Genomic DNA, 25475 nt, shown 5'->3' on the forward strand with positions numbered 1-25475 from the left:
GTTGAAGAAAGAAAGAAAAACTAGAGGGGAAAGAGGAAGAAAGAAAGAAAAAGAAAGAAAAAAGAAGAAAAACTAGAGGGGAAAGAGGAAGAAAGAAAGAAAAAGAAAGAAAAAAGAAGAAAAACAAGAGGGAAAAGAGGAAGGAAGAAAGAAAAAACATCATTTAAACACTAAGTGCTTCAATTGGTCACGCACCAGAGGGTTCAATGGAACCTACTGAAGCATGCCAACATGCTTGTAACATTACCATGGGCGATGATGAGGCTAAGGCATTGGAACAGCCAAGCACCCGCACAGGTATCCCCTGGCTTCTCAGTAAGGTGAGACGCCAGTAATGTGTGTGTTTGTGTGTGTGGCCTGCTGGTTAGAGGGTTGCACTCAGAATCCTAGGATCTTGAGTTTGATTTTTGGACCAGGGAATGCATTGTGGTGTTGGCCATGGAATCAGCTAAGTGCTGGTGCAGCCAACTCTTCCTCTGCCACTCAAATCATGAATGTTTTGCTGAGTGAAAGAGGTGTAGAACTGACAAAGTGCTTATGTTTGCTTGCAACTACATAGGCACCTTGATGGGACTCTGCTTTGAACACCCCGTAAAAACTCTTGTACCTTCTATTTTGTGGAATTTTTCAGAAAACTTTTGCAAATATGTGTTCAACACAAAATTCATACAATTATGGAAAAAAAAAACAAACAGAAAAATTACTTTGTGTGATTTAAGACTTATGTAACTGTTATTTTTAGCACATCTCATGACCACCTAATAGCTTCTTCATTTCTTTGTCACTCTGACATATTGTGTTTCAATACTTTGCTCCCCATAAACACATTTAATGGTCTGTTGTTGGGATTTAAGCAAAAAATTCAGATGATGGGGGAACAAACATAGACTCAAACACACACACACACACACACACACACACACATATATATACATATATATATATACACGATGAGCTTCTTTCAGTTTCTGTCAACAAAATCCACTCAGAAGAGTTTGGTCTGCCTGAGGCTATAGTAGAAGACACTTGCCTAAGGTGCCATGCAGTGGGATTGAACCCAGAACCATGTGGTTGAGAAATCTATGGATTTAGATAATTTAATAATTACGCATTTGAAACTGATTTAAAAAGGAAAAAAAATTTTTAATTAAAAGAAACTTTTTTTTTAAAACCAAAAAGATTTTAAAAGAATTTTTTTCGATAATTGTATGAATTCTCATGTGTAGAACATAAATTTGCAAAATGTTTCTGAAAATTTCATAAAATAGAAAAGTTATGAGGGGCTATAATGCCATGTCAAAAGCAGAATTCCACTGGCACTTAGAACAATTAGCAAAAGCAGAGTACATATCACCAAATACTACTCACAAACAGGTGACAACCTGGGTCTATTGAGGACATAGACACACATTTATATAAAGTTATAATGTTGACAGTCTACTCTGAGTTCCAAACTGGGTTGAGCTGTTCACAAAGGTCATGAACAGCCTACCTAGAGGTGGGGGTGGTAAGGTGCTCAAAGCAGACTGTCAAGTTTTGGTATAATAAATATATGCACCCACTCCTCTACTCAATACATTGAGTTTTATACCAGATATTGTGAGTCCTTAGTGGAAATATATTTTAATATACAACTCTTAAATTAAGATTGTGTGTGCCTGACACACATACAGATACACTACTACATACACACATATATATACCTCTTCAGAGATGTACACACAAATCACATATATATATATATATATATATAATATATATATTATATATATATACATATGTGTGTTATATATATATATATATACATATGTGTATATATTATCTATAACATATACAATATATAATATAATATACATATACATATATAATATATATATATACATATACATATACATATATATATACATATACATATATATATACATTACATATATATATATATATATATATACAAAATAAATATAAGAGAGTGGTCACTATATTTATAAACTAGGCTTGGTGTGGAATAAATATACTATTAAATTAGATCTAATTCTCTCACCCTTATTAATTAATTAATATATATATATATATATATGTGTGTGTGGAGGCACAATGGCCCAGTGGTTAGGGTAGCGGACTCGCGGTTGGAGGATCGCAGTTTCAATTCCCAGACCGGGCACTGCGTGTGTTTATTGAGCGAAAACACCTAATGCTCCACAAGGCTCCGGCAGGGGTTGCTGGCGACCCCTGTTGTACTCTTTCGCTCCAACTTTCTCTCACTCTTTCTTCTGTTGGCCTGCTTGCTTAGCCAGTGGGGTGGCGTCATTTGAAGGCTAAAACAATGTGAAGCACATTGTGACCAGCGATGTGTAGCAACATCTGATAGCCTGGTCGGTCATGTGATCACGTGATATATATATATATACACACAACGCTACACTCAGATATCCTCAGAGTTGTACACAGTATGAGATATATATATATATATACACATATGAGAGAGAGAGAGAGAGACTTCACATATATAAACATTTACACATTCAAGTGTATAATGTGAATATCCTCTATGTTGAAAACCCTGTGAAGGTTACCTCTATCTTTCCTCTGAGCATAAACCAACACTAAGCAGCAATGATATATTAAACTGTATATCATCTCTCTTTCTCACTTCTGACATAATCTAATTATAATTAAGTAGAATGCGTTCATCTTATGCAAATGAGGTAGTGGCAGTACTGCTGCCACTTGTGTAAGATGCTGCAATTAATTATAAAACTACATTTATCATGAAGTCAACAGAGTAGTCAGTAAGTGTTATAGACACACACTGGGACGTATGAATTCAGAAATATAGTCTATAGGGAGGTCTCACACGTATGTGTGTGTGATTTTATATTCAGGTATACACCTTGTAGTGTGCTGTTTAAAGCCTGTTCACAGTATTTGGCTACCTGATGTTAACTATCGTCTTGATGGATTTACTTAAGAAGTTCCTTTGTGTCAGTAGAGTTTATAAAACTATAAGAGAAGGAAAATGTAATTCACAAGACTCTTTATTCCCTACAATCGTCTCAACCCATCATGCACCAATATCTCACAGATGAGACACTATACAAACAACAGGATTGAAATGATTGTAGTGAATAGAGGGTTTTGTCAATTTTCTTTTCTTTCCCTCATGTTTATATTAATATCAGTGGCTTAGCATGTGTAAAAAACCCATAATGGTAAAAAATCATCAATCAATAATTAAGGGTACTAACAAGTAGTACAAGAAGTTCATCGTGTGTGTGTATATAAACATACATATGTATTATCCATGTGTCTGTGTCTCTTTGCCTTGATATTGTATGATAGTTGTAAACAATTGCCATAGTCATACAAGCAGTGTCATTTATTTCTAATATTCTGTGAAAACATGTCTGGTCATTAGGAAATATTACCTTATTTGGAAACAAGTGAGGGTTGACAACAGGAAGGGCATCCAGGTGCAGAAAATCTACCTCAATACATTGCATTTATGCAAGTTTGGACAGTGAGCTGTTAAATAATGATAAGCATGACATATATGTATATGTATACATATATATCACCTATGTACACACACACATCACATTTGTATACATTCATACATACATACCAATACAATATCTGTCAAAAAAGGAACTGAACTTTTAAAACAAAGCCCCAACAAGCTGGTGTAGCCTGCACATGAATGTAGTGCAGTGTATGGGTGAACTTGATCTTTTGGTAAATAACAGTATTATACTACATCAGGTAGACATCGTTGTACATATGGCAAGGTGAACATATGTTTAGAGCACTTGGTGGTTTGTGGCAAGTTGAACAAGTAAGGATTTGGAAGAGTAATTTTTTATGTGAGATTCTGTTTCACATAATAATAATAATAATAATAATAATAATAATAATAATAATAATAATAATAATAAACACGAACAAAATAAAAAACTGCAGTGATGGAGAAGAAACAATAAATCATATTGTCTCTGGCTGCCCAGTCCTGGTTAAGAAGGAATATACAGACGCAACAGAGTTGGGACCTATTTACAGTGGAAGCTATGCCAACACTATAAAATAACAACAGAAAAAAGATGGTATAGGCATACGCCGGAAAAGGTCACAGAAAATGAGAAAGAACCATACTATGGGATATGTGAATGCACACAGAGAAATTAAGGCCAAAAGGCCGGATGTAGTTTTTAGAGATCGCCAAGAAAAAACGCTTTCTAATCGATGTATCAATACCAACAGATGACAACGTTTCTCTAAAAGAAACGGAGAAACTTTCAAAATACAAAGATCTGGAAATAGAGGTAATTTGAATGTGTAGCCTAAAAACAGAAACAATTCCTATTATAGTAGGCGCATTAGTATGATAAAAAAGCATTCAGACAAAGACATAATAAAAACCCCAGGACTTACAAATATATATAACATACAGAAAATAGCACTGCTAGGCACCACACACATCTTACATAAAACACTTTCAACACAGTAAAAAATAAGAGCATTACAACAAACCACAGCACATACCCAAGGTACATATAGCTCCGCTCGGTGGTGCAGTGATAAAAATAAAAATAAGACTACTGAATAATAATAATAATAATAATAATAATAATAATAATCCTTTCTACTATAAAAACAAGGCTTGAAATTTTGGGGTAGGGGACTAGTCAATTACATCAACCCCAGTGCTCAAGTGGAACTTATTTTATTGACCCTCAAAAGAATGAAAGGCAATGCTGAACTCAGCAGAATTTGAACTCAGAATGTAAAGACTGATGAAATGCTGCTGAGCATTTTGCTCAGCGTGCTAATGATTCTGCCAGATCACCACCTTAATTACATTAACTGCATTAATTACCAACATGGCATTATGAAATGGCAATAATGCTGTGTAGACATGACCTGAAAAACTGTAGAATTATATGACTCTGTGGAACTAAAAACCTGTACAGCAGCCCAGGAATGTGTCTACCAATTTCTTTGTGACTGGAGTGATTGATATATAGCTAATTCCATAAAGACATTGATTAATTACTTCTAAGATAGACATAGACATGTTCCACAAAATAGCAACACTATGAACTGTAGACATTGACAGGGCATTCTCAGACGTCATTTAAGCCCCTACATTTTTGTTCACCTTAACTATTTTTGCTAACCCTGAACATTATCATTGACCTTGAACATCCTGGTTAACCTTAAGTAAAAAGCAATAACGTTGATGTAATCATACTAAGATGAATACATACTAAAGCAAAACAAAAGGTAAACAGCATTAACTCAGGTAAGAAAACCCAATGGAAGAAAGCTTAATTATAGAAACGTTTGTATGTGTGCTTCCCAGTGTATATTTTTGGCAACCTTCAATGTTTTTTATGAACCATGAATGTTCTTAAGGAAACCCTCGATTCTCAGTTGAACAATGAATAATAAAGTAACTGTGATATAAAGCAGTATTCTCTCAGACAAGGAGCAGGGAAAAAATGCACTTAGCAATGAAAACAATTCTGACATTGTAGTTGACAGCATTAATGTTGACATAATTGTCCAGGTAAGATAAAAAGATATTAAAGAAAAACGAATAAAAACAGCAAAAACTAAGGTAACAATAACATCAGACTGAAGCCTGATTATAAAAATATTTGTAAAGGAAGTTTCTTCTAAGGAATTGTCAGAATGGACAGGAATTTAGATATCACACAGTTTTACACTGTCATGTCTGTGAATTAAAACAGAAACGAAATGTCAAATAACTTTTAAGGAACACCAGTGAGTTAGTACAAAATATTAGAAGGAGATGATGTTTGCCATTAAGATTAAATGATGCTAGTTTAAGTCCATATTGCAAAGCAATGATAAAACTGTATTTGGTCCAAAAATCAGACTAAATCTTCTGGACTGTATTCTTCATTGCAAAGAGATTGGATAACTGTGGTAGTTATAAAGATAATATCTAAATATAAAGACATTTAATGAAGCCCAATTTAAACGCCACATACTTTTTTGACAGATGTGTCAACATTTTAAAACAGAATGTGATTTAGTATCAAAACATTGCAAGGAAATTATGTTGTTGTGGCTGATGCCAGAGTTTCTTAACTGGCTTCCCATGCTGGTGGCACACAATAAGCACCATTCATGCATGGGTCGTTGCCAGTGCTGCCTGACTGGCTCCACGTGCAGGTGGCACATAAAAAGCACCATCCGAACGTGGTCGATACCAGCCCTGCTGCCCTGACTGGCTCCTGTGCCGGTAACATGTAAAAAGCACCATCTGAATGTGGCTGATGCCAGTACCACCTGACTAGCTCCCATGCCGGTGGCATGTAAAAAGCACCCACTACACTCTCAGAGTGGTTGGCATTAGGAAGGGCATCCAGCTACAGACACATTGCCATATCAGATTGGAGCCTGGTGCGGCCTCCTGGATTGCTAGTCTCCAGTCAAACTGTCCAACCCATGCCAGCATGGAAAACAGACGTTAAACAATGATGATGATGCATTATTGGGCAGTTAAGGGGTTTGTTGTGCAATCACAAGGTTCTGAACTCAACCCTGTGGGACAATATCTTGGACACATTGAGCAAGTGTCTTCCAATATTGATGAGGACAACATTCATCAATGTGTCATCAATGGATGAGTATCCCTATGCTCATAGCTGAGGGTTGAAGAGCCTCACACACAACCCATTCATTGCATCTTTAGGCTTTCTTAAAGATAAATAGGGTTGGCAGGCCACAAATCCTCCTCCAACCTTATTTACAATTGGAGTTGACTCTCTTAACCTTCATCTCCTCACATACACACATTAACAGTGAGATTTTATGTTCAACGTAATCCTTCTCCTAGTCTGGCTGTTTTCCCAAAATACCAAACTCAGACCACCTGTTCAATTACACAGCAGACATAGCAGTGAACACCGTAGTGCATTCACCTAGAGACAGGCTTTAACAAAAACTAAGAAGTAGCATACTTTAATGTGTATAAGGAACCCTTTTTTGTTAAAAATTTGGTTAAAGACATATCGGAGTTTCTTATACATGAATAGTATCCTAATCTCTTACAAAACCTTTTTTCTAAATTTTAAGCCCAAAAAGTTAGGGGGTTCTTTATATACATTAAAATATGGTACATCGCTTTTAAATGATCGTGTAAATATATTTGCTTGAAGTTATCATATTTCACACCATACAATGCACATTTTTTGTTAGTAAAAGTTAGTCTTATAAACTACCCTGCAGATTAGATGTATAATAATAATAATAATAATTGTGTACAGTGCTCAGGTGCACTACAACTCATCTAAAGTGTATATATAATCAGGTGTAGTTTCGGCGGATTTCGGAAAGCATGAGGGCCTTAAAAGATGCAGTGTCATGGCAGTCAACAACTGACGCAGGCAGTTTATTCCATGCTTCAGCAACTCTGAGCGTGAAAAAATGTTTCCGAAAGTCATGGGAGCTGTATTGTTTTCTGACTTTGTAGGCATGTCCACGTGTGTTAGACACATGGAGATCAAAAAGGTGTTCAGTGTTGTTTGTTGTGAGGTGGTTGATAACTTTGTGGGTGTTTACCAAGTCCGTCGCCAAACGCCGGAGCTTCAGTGAATCCATGCCCAGGGAAACAAGGCGCTCAGAATATGGTAGGTGTCTGATGGAGGGTATGCGTTTGGTTGCACGTCTCTGGACAGATTCCAGGAGGTCAATGTTCTGTGCAAGATAGGGGTTCCAAACTGATGATGCGAATTCCAAGTGTGGTCGTACCATAGCTGTATACAGTTTTAAATAGATGGCTGGAGAGCGGCTAACAAAAGACCTGCTGAGTGATGCCAAGACACCCTCGGCCTTCCTGACAATCTTAGAGATATGCTTTGACCAACGCAAATCACTGCTGACAGTGATGCCTAGGTCACGCTCGCAAGAGGATTTCTTGATATCAGTGTTGTGGAGGGAGTATGTGAACGCAGGTTTTTTCTCCCAAAATGCATGGTGGTACACTTGTCCACAGCCAGTTTCAGTTGCCAGTCTGTGATCCATTGCTGCATTGTGTCTAGGTCTGATTGCAGGAAAGAGTTGTAGACATCAGGATCTGTCCTCTTGATTTCAAGGTACAGCTTGATGTCGTCTGCATATTTCAATACTGTGGCATTCTTTAAATTGGCATCTATGTCGTTAATGTATGCCACAAACAAGAGGGGACCAAGGACAGATCCCTGTGGTACACCCGATGACATCTCATATGGTGTAGAGTGCTGTCCTAGAACTGTGACTACCTCCTTTCGGCTGAGGATGAAGGATTTCAACCAGTTAAAAAGGTCATCCCCCACACCCATTGCAGAGAGTTTCACCATAAGCCTTTTGTGTGGCACAGAGTTGAAAGCCTTAGCAAAGTCAAGGTAGACAACATCCACCCATGAGCCACTGTCAGTAATCTGAGTAATGTCCTCAAGGAACTCGACAAGCTGGTCACTGCAGCTGGAGTTAGGGACAAATCCATATTGTGAGGGTCGGATGAGACTGTGAGAGCTCCAGAAGTTCCAGAGTGTTTCTCTGACACACGATTCCATCAGTTTTGCAATACAGCTAGTGAGACTGACTGGGCGATAGTTGACAGGTGATGTCGGCGGTCGCCCTTTTTGAACAGAGGAATGACACTGGCAGTTTTCCACTGCTCCGGAGTAGCACCATTGTTGAGACAGTACTGGAAGAAAATAGAAAGCTGGTGTAAAAGGAAGTGCCTGCCACGTTTGAGAAGCAGGTATGTAACTCCATCGAGACCAGGGGAGGCATAGTTGCGCTTATTTTGAAGGTGACGTCGCAGCATTGCAGGTGTAAATTCCATAGTTGTTATGGAGTTTGCTGTTAGTGATGGTGAAGATGGTACATTTTGACTTTCAACAGTGAATATGTTTGCATAGCACTCGGCAATGAGTTCTGCGCATTCCTTGGGGTCGTCAGTGATCTGGTTTGTGTGAGGGTTGCGAAGAGGGCCCACTGGAGAGTGAGGTCTCTGCTTTGAGTGCACATATTTCCAGAAAACCTTGCTGTCAGGATTGGCTGCTATGCACTGTTCAAATTCAAGCACTGCTTTTTTTGTCACTTGCTTGAGATGGTTGGAGGATTTATTCCGCTTCTTCCTGTTGGTGTCTGATTTATGCAACCTGTATTCCCGTTCAGCAGTCCGACGTTCCCTCCTGGCAAGTCGGACCGCTGAAGTTTCCCAAATTGCCCTTTTGGGGCGGTTCTTCTTTTTTTGTTTACGTGGCACTGATGCTGCACATGCTGCCCATATTGAGTCCAGGATACTCTGGAGTATAGTATTCACATCTCCAGAGTTGTAGAATTCACGCCAGTTTGGGTGCTGTAGTTCAGTGTGGTACAGGTTCCAATCTGCTCTCTTCCAATCGAAGGAAGCAGATTGGAGATGGTTCAGGTTTTTGTTGCCCGCAAGAGCCAGATTGGATGATCATAGCATGATCAGAGTCACCTAGAGGTTCCTCCGTAGTGCAATTGATAACCGCTTCAGGAGTTGTGGTGAAGAGCAGGTCCAAGGTGTTGTCGCCTCTTGTTGGAGAGGTGACTACTTGTGACCAGTTTGAGTCCAGCACAAGCTCAACAAAATCGTTTGCACTCTGTGGCCAATGGAAGGTCTCCCAATCGATCTCAGGATGATTGAAATCGCCTGCAATAAACACATAAGTGGCTGTTTTCCTGGCAGCAGCTCGGAGGACATTGCAAAGCTGTGTGTCCCGATGGTAACTTGGGGGACGATAAACAACGCCAAGCAGGAGTGTTGACATGGTCATACGCACGTCACAGAAAAAAACTTCTTCTTGTGATTCGTTCAAATCGGCACAAGGAATTACCAAAAAATTTGAACGAACGTAGACCATCACACCACCACCACGGCGGTTAGTGCGGTCCTTACGGAAGAGGTTGTACCCCGTAATGTTGAAAACCCCATCACAGAGTAAGGAATGCGCCCATGTTTCCGTGACAGTGATGAAGTCAGGGTCAACACTTCTGACGTAGGCGTTGAACAATGTATTTTGTTGCATAAACTGCGAGCATTTAAGGACAACAATTTGTACCCTGCTCGCAGTTTATGATGGTGTGTAGAGGATGGCAGGTTGTCTGGCTTAGTTTCCCTGAGTTGCTGTAGTCTTTTTAGTTATTGTGGGTAGAGAGCACTCAGACCAGCTGGTATCTCTCTTCCACGTTTCAGCAGTCTTGACAAATCTCCAGATTTGTCCATCTTCCCGAAGACTGAAGCTTTCCTGTAGAGCTGAGTTCCTATTCAGGGAAGCCACTACACGTAGCTTCGGACGTACATCGGACGGTAAGCCTGGGCGTGTTCGGAAGGTGGTCCGATTTTCCCGCCCAGCTTTAACTGAGGCCAGATGGTAAGAGGTTGCCTCAGTGGGGTCCGTAAAAGACAACTTGATGAGCCTAGGTTTTGGGCCAGGTCGTCCAAGGCGGATAGCACCCGTTGGGGGAACGCAGCCTAGGTCTTTGGCTGAGTTGGCAGCAAAAGCCTGAAGATCAGCCATGTCTTCTGGCACCCCAATGGCAATGACTTCATGGGTGGCAGAATCCGCGGTCTTAAATGCGACAAGAGGTACAGGTACAGGGAGGTTCTTTAGCAGAGCATTCCGATAAGACCCCTCATTGTGGAGTCCAACCTGAATGGTTGCTTTTATTCCTGCTACTTCCCCTTTTAAAGCACAGATCGATTGTTGCAGTTCTGCAAGAACCGCACTGGTCAATTGGTGTTGTTGTTGTGCTGCTGTTGCTCTGGTTGTGGTTGATTTTGTTGTTGTTGATGTTTGTTGTTGCTCTGGTTGTTGGTTGATTTTGTTGTTGCTGCTGCTCTGGTTGTGGTTGATTTTGTTGTTGCTGCTGCTGCTGCTCTAGTTGTTGCTGCTGCTGTTGTTGTTGCTGCTGCTCTGGTTGTGGTTGATTTTGTTGTTGCTGCTGTTGCTGTTCCGCCTCCTCCACGGGAGTGGCAGGGGGAGACACAATCGTCGGTTGTGGAGGCACGCAGGCCTGACACTGAAAAGTCCAAGATTTAAGCTGAACCATCTTCCAGAGTCTATCCATCATAGCATTATGATGGCTCTTTTTTTGGCCTGGGATCTTCTGAAAGTCCGTGGCACATTGGAGGCAGACAGAGATGAGACATGTCCCACATTCGACCCAGCGATTACGGAACGTATTTTCGGGTTCCGTACAGATGTGGCAGGTGTGATTTTCTGGGCAGTGTTCTATTTTAGAGCAGCGACCAGTCTTATCGCACGCCGCTATGGATTTCACCATGGCGATTCTGTTGGTTCTGGTCATCCGTAGAGACAGAAAATGTAAACAACAATACGATAAAAGTAAAATATAAAATATTTGTTTTTGATTCGTTCTTTTTTGTGTATATTCCTTTTTGTTCTTAAATATTGTGTGTGTATATACACATGTTTCGTTCTTTTTTGTGTATATTCCTTTTTTTCTTAAATATTGCGTGTATACATAAAAGTATTTGTGCGTATAGACACGGAGAAAGTTTGTAAACAGAAATGAAATTTTTGATTTTTTTGCAGTGTAGTCCGTCACATTAAATAGTGTGATTTATTTTCACTCTGCACGTATATACATGTGTGCTACAAGTATCTATGTATGTATGTATGTCACTGCTTTATAAATTTAAAATGAGGGTGATAAATTGGATATTAATTTAATTAACATCAATTTAACACCAGTGGTCTAGCATATTAAAATCTGAAGATTCATTAAATTGTATTATATTACAATTTACTGAACCTTCAGATATATATATATATATATATATATATACGTAAGATAATTTTCCTAATATTTTAAGAGTATATCCAAAGCTTTTCAGTACAGACATCTCTATCCATTTAAAGGTCACACCACCTTTGCAGTGCATATTTAGTGATATTGCCAGTATGATAGTTACCAGGTGCAAGTGGGTGAATCTACTATTGAATTCTCAAGTAACCAAGGAATAGTGATTTCTGGTTTATGGTTTTCTTTTATGAGTTTCCTTTTATTACAATAGCTCTTTTTAAACCATGAGGCTTATGGTTCAGTTTTTCAATTAAAATTTTAAAACTACTTTAATCTTGTTATTTGCCTGTTTTACATACAACACAACTATGCGATGACATCATTCCCCTTAAGAGTGGCTAAACAATTTTATATGTTTAACTATGGATATTTTTGGATTATAGTTTTTTATAATACATGTGCATAATATGTACATGTGCATTTATATATTGTATCATTCTGCTACAATAACAGACATAAGCATGTAATTCTTTTATTCTCGAGTTCTAATGAAAAATTTCCTAAAAAATTGTAATGGAGTATCCTGTATGTTGAAAACCTATATGGTCTTATGCATCTGAGGAAAGCGGGTTATTTCAAATTGTTGTAATACTTGCATTGATTGATTAAATGGAGCCACTTGAAACAGCCGTAATGCACACTTGTAACATATTTGCTTTTTATTCACTTAACTTTGAGCTGTACAGACAATACTGGACAGACTTAGTACCTCATCTTTAGTACCTAATTCAAGTGGATCTTAATTATTTCTTAACTCGTCAACTACACACACACACACATATATATATATATATATATATTTGGAGAATGAAGTAAGTCGAGCAAGAACATACATGAAAATGAAAAGTGTCACTGAAGAGGTCACAGATGAGTGACAAAAGATTTCTGGACAATTGCCATGAGTTAGAATAATAAAATAAGAACAGTAATAAATGAGTGAAGAAAAAAATAAATAGTGTGTGTGTTTATTTGGCAAAAAACAAAAAAAAAAACCCATCTCGAAATACAATATATATATATGTGTATGTATGTATATGTGTATATATATATATATATATATATATATATATAAATATGTATGCATGCATAAATATATATACTCTTTTACTCTTTTATTTGTTTCAGTCATTTGACTGTGGCCATGCAGGAGCACCACCTTTAGTCAAACAAATCAACCTCAGAATTTATTCTTTGTAAGCCTAGTACTTATTATCGGTCTCTTTTGCCAAACTGCTAGTTATGGGGACATAGACACATCAATATTGGTCGTCAAGTGATGGTGAGGGGACAAACACAGATACACAAACATAGATGGATGGATGGATGGATAAATACAGATATAGATATACCGTGGGCTTCTTTCAGTTTCCATCTACCAAATCCACTAACAAGGCTTTGGTTGGCCTGAAGCTATAGCAGAAGATACTTGTCGCACACACACACACAGAGGGACAGAGAGAAAGGTAGACACACATCCGCACACATACACACAGAAGGACAGATAGAAAGGCAGACACACACACACATACACACAGAAAGACAGACAGTAAGACAGACACATACACACACACATGACTAAATCAATATGTCTTGCTTTCTTTTTTTCTTTCTCCAAGATGGTAAGGGGAATTTGAGAGAGATTGGGCAGCTATTTCCAGCAGATTAAGTAACCGCAGACAGACTCTACTGTTAGCTCGTTATTTAATTGATGCTGCAGTGTGGTAGATTTTGGAATTAAGAATGCTGCTAATTAGTTCTTATCTTAACAGTCCTCTTGGTTCTTATCTTGACGATCTTCTTGGATGTTATCCTAACCAACAAGAAATGTCTGCTACACAAAATATGCTCACACACAGCCACATATACATATACATACGTATATACAGGTTTCTTTATCAGTTGCTATTTACCAAATCCACTTACAAGGCTTTGGTCAGCCTAGAGCTATAACAGAAGACACTTGTCCAATGGAATTGCAGGCCAAACCATGTGGCTCAAATCAGACTTCTCATCTTCTTGCCAGAGCCTTGTGGAGCTTTAGGTATTTTCGTTCAATAAACACTCACAACGCCTGGTCTCGGAATTGAAACCGCGATCCTACGACTGCGAGTCCACTGCCCTAACTACTGGGCCATTGCACCTCCACACACACGTATATACATTACGTAGGTGCAGGTGTGGCTGTGTGGTAAGAAGCTTGCTTCCCAACCATGTGGTTCAAGGTCAGTCCCACTGCATGGCCCCTTGGACAAGTGTCTTCTGCTGTAGCCTTGGGCCAACCAAACCCCTGTGAGTGGATTTGGTAGATGGAAACTGAAAGAAGCCAGTACACACACACATTATTTATGTGTGTGTGTCTTTGTTTGTTTTTCCCCTCACCTCCAACACTACCGCTTGACAACCGGTTTAAGTACCTGTGAGCAGTTTGGCAGGAGAGAACACAAGAATAAATAGAGGGCGTAAAATGGAAAAAAAAATAAGCACTGGAGTCAATTCATTTCACAAAAAATTCTTCAAGGCTGTGCCCCAGCATGGCCTCAGTCTACACACACACAAATGCATATATACATGCATATATATATATATATACGCGCAGGAGTGGCTGTGTGGTAAGTAGCTTGCTTACCAACCACGTGGTTCCGGGTTCAGTCCCACTGCGTGGCACCTTGGGCAAGTGTCTTCTACTATAGCCTCGGGCCGACCAAAGCCTTGTGAGTGGATTTGGTAGACGGAAACTGAAAGAAGCCTGTTGTACACACATATATGTATATATATATATATATATGTGTGTGTGTGTGTTTGTGTGTCTGTGTTTGTCCTCCCAACATCGCTTGACAACCGATGCTGGTGTGTTCATGTCCCCGTAATTTAGCGGTTCGGCAAAAGAAACCGATAGAATAAGTACTAGGCTTAGACAGAACAAGTCCTGGGGTCGATTTGCTCGACTGAAGGCGGTGCTCCAGCATGGCCGCAGTCAAATGACTGAAACAAGTAAAAGAGAGAGTAAAAGAGTACACACACCCACACACACGTATATATACATATATACACACAGAATTACATGTCTATAAAAGAAAGAAAACAAAAGGCAGAAAATAGAATGGAGTAACAGAGTTATAAGAATTATTACCTACTTTTCCACGGCTGTTTTAACTGAACATTAACAAAATACTCCGCAAGCTATGCTGTTTTCACGACAAGAGAGAAATCTCATTTGAATCTTATGTCAAGGATGGGCCACTAATATCAACAGGCTTGCCCTAAAAAATTGTCAACATGGAAGTGACTAACAATTATGCACACACACACACACACACACACACACACGCACGCACGCACTCACTCACGCATACAAGCAATTATAGGTAATAGGCTGATAAATTACGTGATAACACTACACACACATACACACACACACATATATATTAGCCACCTAACATACATACAAGCACCCATATAGTTACACAGATACATACACACAAACTTATATAGATTTATTTTACATATGCATATATATATATATATATATATATATATGGAGGAAGGAAGAGAACTTAAGTGCCAAGAGTTGGTGGAGGAACTTTTCATCACACGCTTGTACACAAAAGAGTAGAAGAACCACCAGAAACAGTATAGAGGCTGCTGAGAAAAGCATCACGATAGCTTTGGATGAAAGGTTTTTGGTGGTGCTCTAGACATAGGCTCAGGCTTGATCGACCTAGGTTGGGTCACCTGGATGAAGGTGAATATTGTAAGGTCCCAAATTACCAGTGATGCCAGGACAAATGCTTCATATACAATAACCTAGGTCAGGTCACTTGGATAAAAGTGTATGTTGTGAGGCTTAAAAAAACTAGTGATCCCAAGCTTACCACATTGATGATTGGTCCAAGTTTGGTATCTGTACAATGTTGAATTATATATGTGTGTATGTGTGTATATATATATATATATATATATATATATATATACACACACGCACGCATACGTACATATATACTCTTTTGCTTGTTTCAGTCATTTGACTGCGGCCATGCTGGAGCACCGCCTTTAGTTGAGCAAATCGACCCCAGGACTTATTCTTTGTAAGCCCAGTACTTATTCTATCGGTCTCTTTTGCCGAACCGCTAAGTTACGGGGACGTAAACACACACCAGCATCGGTTGTCAAGCAATGCTAGGGGGACAAACACAGACACACAAACACACACATACATATATATATATATACATATATACGACAGGCTTCTTTCAGTTTCCGTCTACCAAATCCACTCACAAGGCATTGGTCGGCCCAGGGCTATAGCAGAAGACACTTGCCCAAGATGCCACACAGTGGGATTGAACCCAGAACCATGTGGTTGGTTAGCAAGCTACTTACCACACAGACACTCCTGCGCCTATATATATACACAACTATATATATACACAATTTACAAAAGAGGTATTAATAGTTTCATGCTTTAGTGATACTATAAATTGGCAGGTTACGTAAATCTGCCAATTCTTTGTAACTCTAAAGCATGAAACTGTTAGTAGCTCTTTTATAAATTGTGTATATCAAATTATATTTATCTCTCACTGATAGAGTACCTTTTTTCTTAATTCTACCTACAACAGAACTGTAAACTATATATGTACATATTTGATGGCATATAAAAACCCTGTTTTCAGATGTATAAAACAAAAATTACCTTGGGTCCTATATGCAACATTGGTCTCCCCATAAATTAATTTTGTCCCTGACACTCACAACTATAGACTAACTTTAATCCAGCTGATCTCATGTACCTAGCAGAGGCGCAATGGCCCAGTGGTTAGAGCAGCGGACTCGCGGTCGTAGGATCGCGGTTTCGATTCCCAGACCGGGCGTTATGAGTGTTTATTGAGCAAAAACACCTAAAGCTCCACGAGGCTCCGGCAGAGGGTGGTGGTGATCCCTGCTGTACTCTTTCACCACAACTTTCTCTCACTCTTACTTCCTGTTTCTGTTGTACCTGTATTTCAAAGGGCTGGCCTTGTCACTCTCTGTGTCACGCTGAATATCCCCGAGAACTACGTTAAGGGTACACGTGTCTGTGGAGTGCTCAGCCACTTACATGTTAATTTCACGAGCAGGCTGTTCCGTTGATCGGATCAACCGGAACCCTCGTCGTCGTAACCGACGGAGTGCTTCCATCCATGTACCTAGCCTGATTCTGTAATAGTAATAATGATATTCACTGAAGCATTATTATTGTACAATATTGTTTTGTGTTAGATTGTTTAAAATATTACATGCTTTAATGCATTAAGAATTTTTCTCTTTTAATATGCACTACTGAAATTCAGGTACATCCATTATGTTTCTGTGCCTTTTATGCTATCAAAGATAATGTGTATGCATCTGCACATGTGTGTGTATGTATGTGTGTATGTATGTATGTATGTAGGTAGGTTTGCATGTATGTATGCATGTATGTATGTATGTATGTATGTATGTATGCATGTATGTATGCATGCATGCATGCATGTATGTATGTATATGTTTTTGTGTATATTTATATGTATGTATATATATATCTATGTATATATATTTATGTATCACCATCATCACCATATATATAGAGAGAGAGAGTTGTGTCTGTGTGTGTCTGTGCGTTTCTTTGTGTGTAGCTACAAGTGAATTTATTGATACATAGATTATTCAACCCCTTTTTTTATCCCCTGCTTAATATTATTTACCAGACTACCAGTCCCTGTTACGTTCATCCCATACCAAAGTGGCCACAATACGCCACCTTCTTTTGTAATATTTCATTTTTGTTTCTTTCTATCTTGAAGATGTACTCCTACTGCAACAGCACTAAATTTGGTCATTTATCAGCATCAAAGCATGAACAAAGTAGTTCTCTCAGAGAAAAAAAAAAGCATTAAATTTCATTTGCGTAGTATAATCGTATAATCATTTTCAATGTTGCACAACTGGTTGCACAGCACATGAATGCACAGTTGCAGAGTTTTTTCAAGATAACATTAACATTTGTTCTGTTATAAATAAATTAGAAATTTAATTTAGTGTTAGGCTGGAACATAGTTTCAATGCAAAACAGGTGAGGCTTCATTATTTTATTCATAACAATGGTAATAATAACAAAATAGGTGAAGCTCTACTAAGTTCTAACTTCCAACTTTGCCTTTCATCCTTTTGGGTGTCAATGAAAAGAGTACCAGTCAAGCTCTGGTATCAATGTAACTGACTCTCCCTCCCACCAAATTTCAGGCCTTCAATAGAAAGGATTATCATTAATATTATTATTATTATTATTATTATTAATATTATTATTATTTGTTATACAGGCACAAGGCCTGAAATTTTGGGAAGAGGGTGAAGTTGACTATATCAACTCCATACTTGACTTGTACTTCACTGACCTTGGAGCAATTCTTCTTCCAATGCTCTAAAGGTTCCACCAATCCACTATCCTTATTACAACAACAACAACAATAACAATAACAGCAGCAATAGCAGCCTTGTTAGAATCTTCAAGACACTTTAGTCTGTAAATAACTAACCCTCTAACCTACAATTTATCTCTTATCAGCTGTATAATGATGTATCATCTGAATGGAAGCGTTTTTTATCAAAGACTCTTCTTTATTTTTTTCCATGCTGATATAGCTTAAATGGTTCTGCAAAACTACTTAATTCCTTCAGATAGTGTTGTTCCCTGGTTAGTTTTATCACAAAACCCCACCTTCTCTTCTCACCTTCTGCTGATACCATCTTATCTAAGAATCTCAATGTGTCCTCTCTTCCAAAACTTATTCCTAAACCTTCCCCCACCATCACCACCACCACCTACCAAATCACATCCACCCAAGTTTTCTCTCAGCATCATATATTCAAAGAAAACAGATTCGTTTACCTAACATTTATTGCCCCACACTGATATCCCTAACCCACTCACCATTGCACGAAAAAAAAAAAAATGATTTCGTTTTCCTTTGAGGTACACGAAGCTTATTTATTTGTAAAGGGTGGGGGAACCCATGTACTTCTTCATCACATTCTCAACTGATGGAGGGAGCTGCCTTCCAGCAACCATATCACATCTGTCCAAGACACGTGCCATGGAGATAGAATCAGGATAAGCAGAAACCAATTAATAAGTCAACTGTCAAAAAAAAGAACTTATCACTTTGAGAGTAGCTTTTGTTTGTTTCAGGGTTTGGATTTAGGCCATGCTGGAGCACTAACTTAAAGGATTTAGTTGAACATGTCAATCCTAGTACTTATTGGTACTTATTCTGATGACCTCTTTTTGCTGAACCGCTGAGTGATGGGGATATCAACAAACCAAAACAAGTTAAGCAGTAGTTGGGGGATAAGCAGACAGACACACACACACACACACACACGCACGCACAACAGGATTCTTTCAATTTCCATGTACCAAATCCATTCACAAAGTTTAGGTTGCCATGCAGTGGGATTGAACCCAAGATCACATGGTTGGGAAACAACCACGGGGTCTTGTCACAAAGCCAGCCACCCCTATGCCTATGTATGTATATGCAAGTGCAGGCACACTTGTGTGGTAGGAAGCTTGCTTCCCAACCACATGGTTCCAGGTTCAATCCCACTGCATGGAACCTTGAGCAAGTGTCTTCTACTATAGCCTTGGGCCAGCCAAAGCCTTGTGAGTGGACTTGGTAGACAGAAACTGAAAGAAGCCAGTTGTGTGTGTATATATGTATACACTAATTTCCATTCATTTCTTATTTTTATTATAAGGCACAAAAAGAAAATGACTCTCCCCAGACACAACAGAAAGAGGTTAGTCCCATGCATATGTGCATGTGTGTGTCTTTTTGGTTGTTTACCTTGGATAGCTATTTATTTACAAAGTGATGTCCTTAAACCACACGACCATGGCCCCACTCAAAACTTTAAGCAGAGCTGCTTTAATAAAACACTGAATGTCATAGCAAACATGTCAATGCAAAACAACATTAGCAGCCGTAGTGGAGGAAATCTGAGGACCAAAACTAAAAACACCAAGAACTCAAAGAGTTATAACATCACATTACATCAATTTCTTTAAACAAATTTATTCTATTCAAAATGTTTAGGCTTTGCCCCATTATTAAATTATCAACTATCAAATTACAATTCATGGTTTTGCTAAGTTTTTTTGTTACTGAAAAACGAAAACAAACAAAAAATCCTCACAAAATGTATTGTTGCCATTTTTAAAATCAATTAGTAATGGGTCTATAAATATGCTTTAATTAACGTTATTAGAGATAATTAAAAGACAATAAACATGGTGATTTGATACAATATTGTGTATATGGTCTAGTTATTTTTTATATTGTTTTATTGGTGGTGGTGGTGGTGGGAGGTATAATGTGCTTTCCGGGTTATGCAAATTAGGATATTTGCATAAAACTTACTGTTATGTTTGCTATTTAAAGATTTGCCACCTCAGCAACAGACTCAATGCTTTAATAAAAGTAGTTTGTTTCACTAGCCAGGTAGAACAAAGCAAACAGAAATAATATACCCCACCTTGTGACATAATTGTAGTACACCTGAGCACTGTATACAATAATTTCATTATTATTATTATTATTATTATTATTATTATTATAACATAGGCGCAGGAGTGGCTGTGTGGTAAGTAGCTTGCTAACCAACCACATGGTTCCGGGTTCAGTCCCACTGCGTGGCATCTTGGGCAAGTGTCTTCTGCTATAGCCCCGGGCCGACCAATGCCTTGTGAGTGGATTTGGTAGACAGAAACTGAAAGAAGCCTGTCGTATATATGTATATATATATGTGTGTATGTGTGTGTGTTTGTGTATGTGTTTGTCCTCCTAGCATTGCTTGACAACCGATGCTGGTGTGTTTACGTCCCCGTCACTTAGCAGTTTGGCAAAAGAGACCGATAGAATAAGTACTGGGCTTACAAAGAATAAGTCCTGGGGTCGAATTGCTCGACTAAAGGCGGTGCTCCAGCATGGCCGCAGTCAAAATGATTGAAACAAGTAAAAGAGTAAAAGAGTAAGTGCTCTAATAAAAATGTATATAATTATGTAAGTAGTCATGTATATATTAATATCACCTCCTGCCCCTTTACCAAACCAATCGTACTCCCATCCCCGTATGCCCCTCTCCACTGCAAACTGATATTCAATGCATCCACCTCAGTCCCCACCTCTTACAATGTCACACACTTCTCACACTGTAGCACACTTACCTTAATCCTTCAGCATTCAGATTACTCTGTCAAATGTTTGTGCCTATTTATTCACATTGTTTTGAGTTAATCATGCATTATTTTGTAGCTTTGGGAATTTGATTATGGGACTGTTTGTATTTAGTATGACATTATAGGGTAGATTTAAGAGACTGCACGGCTGCACTCGGCCAGTTTGACCGTAAAATAAAAGGAATGTTTTGGCCAGATATAATGGTTATAGAACAAACATTATCTTCATGTCTCATTTATATTTGAGCACTTCTTTTGCAATCCTATAAACCATTTGGTTTCTGTAAAAGGAGATAAATATTATTTCTTCGTGTCATCATCATCATCGTTTAACGTCCGCTTTCCATGCTAGCATGGGTTGGACGGTTCAACTGGGGTCTGGGAAGCCAGAAGGCTGCACCAGGCCAGTCAGATCTGGCAGAGTTTCTACAGCTGGATGCCCTTCCTAACGCCGACCACTCCGTGATTGTAGTGGGTGCTTTTTATGTGCCACCGACACAGGTACCAGACGAGGCTGGCGAACGGCCATGCTCGGATGGTGTTTTTTTGTGCCACCGACACAGGTGCCAGACGAGGCTGACGAACGGCCACGCTCGGATGGTGTTTTTTATGTGTATATATATATATATATTTCTACTGCCCACAAGGGGCTAAACATAGAGGGACAAACAAGGATAGACAAACGGATTAAGTCGATTACATCGACCCCAGTGCAAAACTGGTACTTTATTTATCGACCCCGAAAGGATGAAAGGCAAAGTCAACCTCGGCGGAATTTGAACTCAGAACACAAAGACAGATGAAATACCGCTAAGCATTTTGCCCGGTGTGCTAACATTTCTGCCAGCTCGCCGCCCTCTTTTCTTGTGTATATATGTATACAGTGTGACACAATATAATGTATGTAAGTATATATATATATATATATATATATATACACCCATGCTAGCATGGAAAACGGACGCTAAACGATGATGATGATGATACACATAAAAGGATTTACACACTTTACTGCATTTGTAAAATATATTTCAAAGTCACATACAAAGAAGAAATCTGACAAGAAAGCCAACATTAAATAAAATCGGGAAAAATGAAATTGTGCCGATATGGACAGGAGATTAAGGAATCTTAATTGCAAATTTTAGGTTCTGGGCTCAATTCCATTGGGTGACATTTTGGGTACCTGTCTTGGATTAACTAACATTTGGAGAGTAAAATTTGACAGGTAGAAACTGTGCAGAAGACAACTGTGTGGGTGTGTGTGTGTGTGTGTGCACATGCATACTGGTGTAAATACTTTGTGCTAATTAAATCCCTAAAAGGGAATCAATTCTCTAAAAGAACCTAACGTGGACCAACTTAGAACAGCAAGAGAAATTGATATGATAATTATCAGGCGAAATACTGGTGGTGCTGCTATAATTGACAAAAACCATTGAGCAAGGTGACCTGGTATGGTTGGAGTCCATTGACAAAAACCAATGAAAGAGAATACATTTTGTAAAGACATTTTTTTCCTTGCGAATAAAATTAACCAGACACTTACCTCATCGCAAGCAAAACAACGCGGCCTAACTAGTTCAGCAAAGTGGCGTTCACAAAACAGCTTCTGTTGGAAATGGCAATAGGTCAAGTCAACAAGGAGTTCTTCACAGACGCTGCAGATGAAACAGGCAGGGTGCCAGCAAAGAGAATCGGTTATTTTGCTAGCAACAATTATTAACTCCTTCGAGTCTATTTCACCTTTGCAATTATGACAAACCTGAAAAGAAGAGAAGAAAATATTTAAATACAATTATTTATATATATATATATATATATATATATATATATATATATATAATAATAATAATAATGATGAGTTACTATATATAATAGTAACATCATTTAACATCAATATTCCATGATGGTATGGAATTATATATATATATATATATATATATGTGTGTGTGTGGTGTGTGTGTGTGTGTATATATATATAATAATAATAATAATGATATTACTATATATAATAGTAACATCATTTAACATCAATGTTCCATGGTGGTATGGAATTATATATACATCTATATATATATATATACATATATATATATATATATTATATATATATATATTATATATATATATATATATATAAGAAATCGAGATAAAATTGATGAGTAACAATTGATTTACACCAATTATCATATATTAATTAATTACAAAAAGGCAGAATCTCATCTTACAGCTGTTTCCGTTAGCGCAATTCCCAGGCTTAACCACCTCAATAATAATAATAATAATAATAATAGTTATCATTGTAAGTAATTAATTATACCAATTTGAATAGCGGAACTTCATCAGAGTGGAAAAGTAAAGAAAAATATAAAAAGTAAAAAGAAAAAGGAGAAAGCAAGAAAATGATGATATATATCCATTAATGTTACATGCTGTCCCTCTGAGAGACTTTCAACCAACAAGAATTTAGGAATAGAATTGGGATAGTTATAATATTTAATTGGACATTCCTATACACGGGGGAGAAGGCTACTGCTGGCATGGGTTAAATATATAATGATTATATGAGCAATTTGGTTAGGTCATAAAATAAAAATAAAAAGTAAGAAATATAATTGAAAATACCAGTAGTTATAGGACTAAATAATACCAGTTGACTATAATTTATTATTTATTGATTTCCTATGTACTTTACTTATTATATGCAGGCTGCATACCTGAAACAACCCCAGATCAGGAGTTGGAATGGTCTGGACAGTAAGAGGATATTATATTATTTAGTTCTATAACCAACGGTATTTTTAATTATATTTCTTACTTCTAACTTTTATTTTATGACCTAACCTAGAGGCACAAGAGTGGCTGTGTGGTAAGAAGCTTGCTTCTCAACCACATGGTTCTGGGTTCAGTCCCACTGCATGGTGCCTTGGGCAAGCGTCTTTTGCTATAGCCTCAAGCCGACCAAAGCCTTGTGACTGGATTTGGTAGATGGAAACTGAAAGAAGCCCATCGTATATGTGTGTGTGTGTGTATTTGTGTGTCTGTTTGTCCCCCCCCCCCACCATTGCTTGAGAACTGATGATAGTGCATTTACATCCTCATAACAGTGGGGACGTAAAAAGGTTACTGAGATTTGTCTTCTCAATTGCAACATTCTTCTTTAAATCTCTCTTGAGACTTGCATGTGTCATCCTGGCCTCCTCAAAAGCTTTCACTCCACTTCGATCTAAAGCAAGGGTTTCTATGGCCTTTTGATCCATTCCAAGTGACTTCATGGTAGTCCTTATGCCATCCTTGAACCTCTTTTCAGGTTTACACCAATTGCATTTCTCCTTCTGCACCCTCTAATCTCTCATCACCTGGCACAAGGCCACCCCCTTCAATACCATCCTACCTCTCAAAGGATCTTTGTCTTGCAAGTCACTTAGTGACCACACCAGTGCTGGCGTGATGTGAAAAGCATACAGTCCACGCTGTAAAGCAGTTGGGATTTGGAAGGGTATTCAGCCATAAAAATTGTACCAAAACAAACGTTGTTGGTGCTGAAGCCATGTCAAAAGTACCCGGTCCACTTTGTAAAGTGGTTGGCATTAGGAAGGGTATTCAGCCATAAAAATTGTACCAAAACAAACGTTGTTGGTGCTGAAGCCATGTCAAAAGTACCCGGTCCACTTTGTAAAGTGGTGGCATTAGGAAGGGTATTCAGCCATAAAAATTGTACCAAAACAACGTCGTTGGTGCTGAAGCCATGTCAAAAGTACCCGGTCCACTTTGTAAGTGGTTGGCATTAGGAAGGGTATTCAGCCATAAAAATTGTACCAAAACAAACGTTGTTGGTGCTGAAGCCATGTCAAAAGTACCCGGTCCACTTTGTAAAGTGGTTGGCATTAGGAAGGGTATTCAGCCATAAAAATTGTACCAAAACAAACGTCGTTGGTGCTGAAGCCATGTCAAAAGTACCCGGTCCACTTTGTAAAGTGGTTGGCATTAGGAAGGGTATTCAGCCATAAAAATTGTACCAAAACAAACGTCGTTGGTGCTGAAGCCATGTCAAAAGTACCCGGTCCACTTTGTAAAGCGGTTGGCATTAGGAAGTGCATCCAGCTGTGGAAATCATAGTAACGCAGATCTTGCCAGTGCTGGTGCCATGTAAAAAGCCTACAGTCCACTCTATAAAGTGGTTGGCATTAGGAAAGGCATCCAACTATAGAATTTATGCCAAAGAAGACAGTGGAGCTTGGCATAGAACTCTGACATGCCAGTTCCTGTCAAACCATCCAACCCATACCAGTAAGGAAACCAGATGTCAAATGATGTCAATGATGATGATGATGATGAAGCAGTA

General features: G+C 38.4%; 1 protein-coding gene and 1 long non-coding RNA gene across 2 annotated transcripts in view; both read right to left on the reverse strand.

Moving 5' to 3' along the window:
• The window catches only part of LOC118767427, a 16197-nt gene extending 929 nt beyond the window's left edge, over positions 1-15268 (reverse strand). Inside the window, exons 1-2 of the long non-coding RNA XR_005003348.1 lie at positions 15002-15268; positions 6318-6320 (exon numbers count right to left, since the gene is read on the reverse strand). This is a non-coding gene — a long non-coding RNA (uncharacterized LOC118767427). The remainder of the gene's footprint in view (positions 1-6317; positions 6321-15001) is intronic.
• LOC115222962 (prickle planar cell polarity protein 3-B) overlaps positions 1-25475 on the reverse strand; it is a 264085-nt gene that overhangs the window by 91771 nt on the left and 146839 nt on the right. The window contains exon 5 of the mRNA XM_029793370.2: positions 22677-22892. Within this exon, the coding sequence (XP_029649230.1) occupies positions 22677-22892 (216 nt within the window). The remainder of the gene's footprint in view (positions 1-22676; positions 22893-25475) is intronic.

The sequence above is a fragment of the Octopus sinensis genome, linkage group LG21 (assembly GCF_006345805.1).
Source record: "Octopus sinensis linkage group LG21, ASM634580v1, whole genome shotgun sequence".
Taxonomy (NCBI): Eukaryota; Metazoa; Mollusca; class Cephalopoda; order Octopoda; family Octopodidae; genus Octopus; species Octopus sinensis.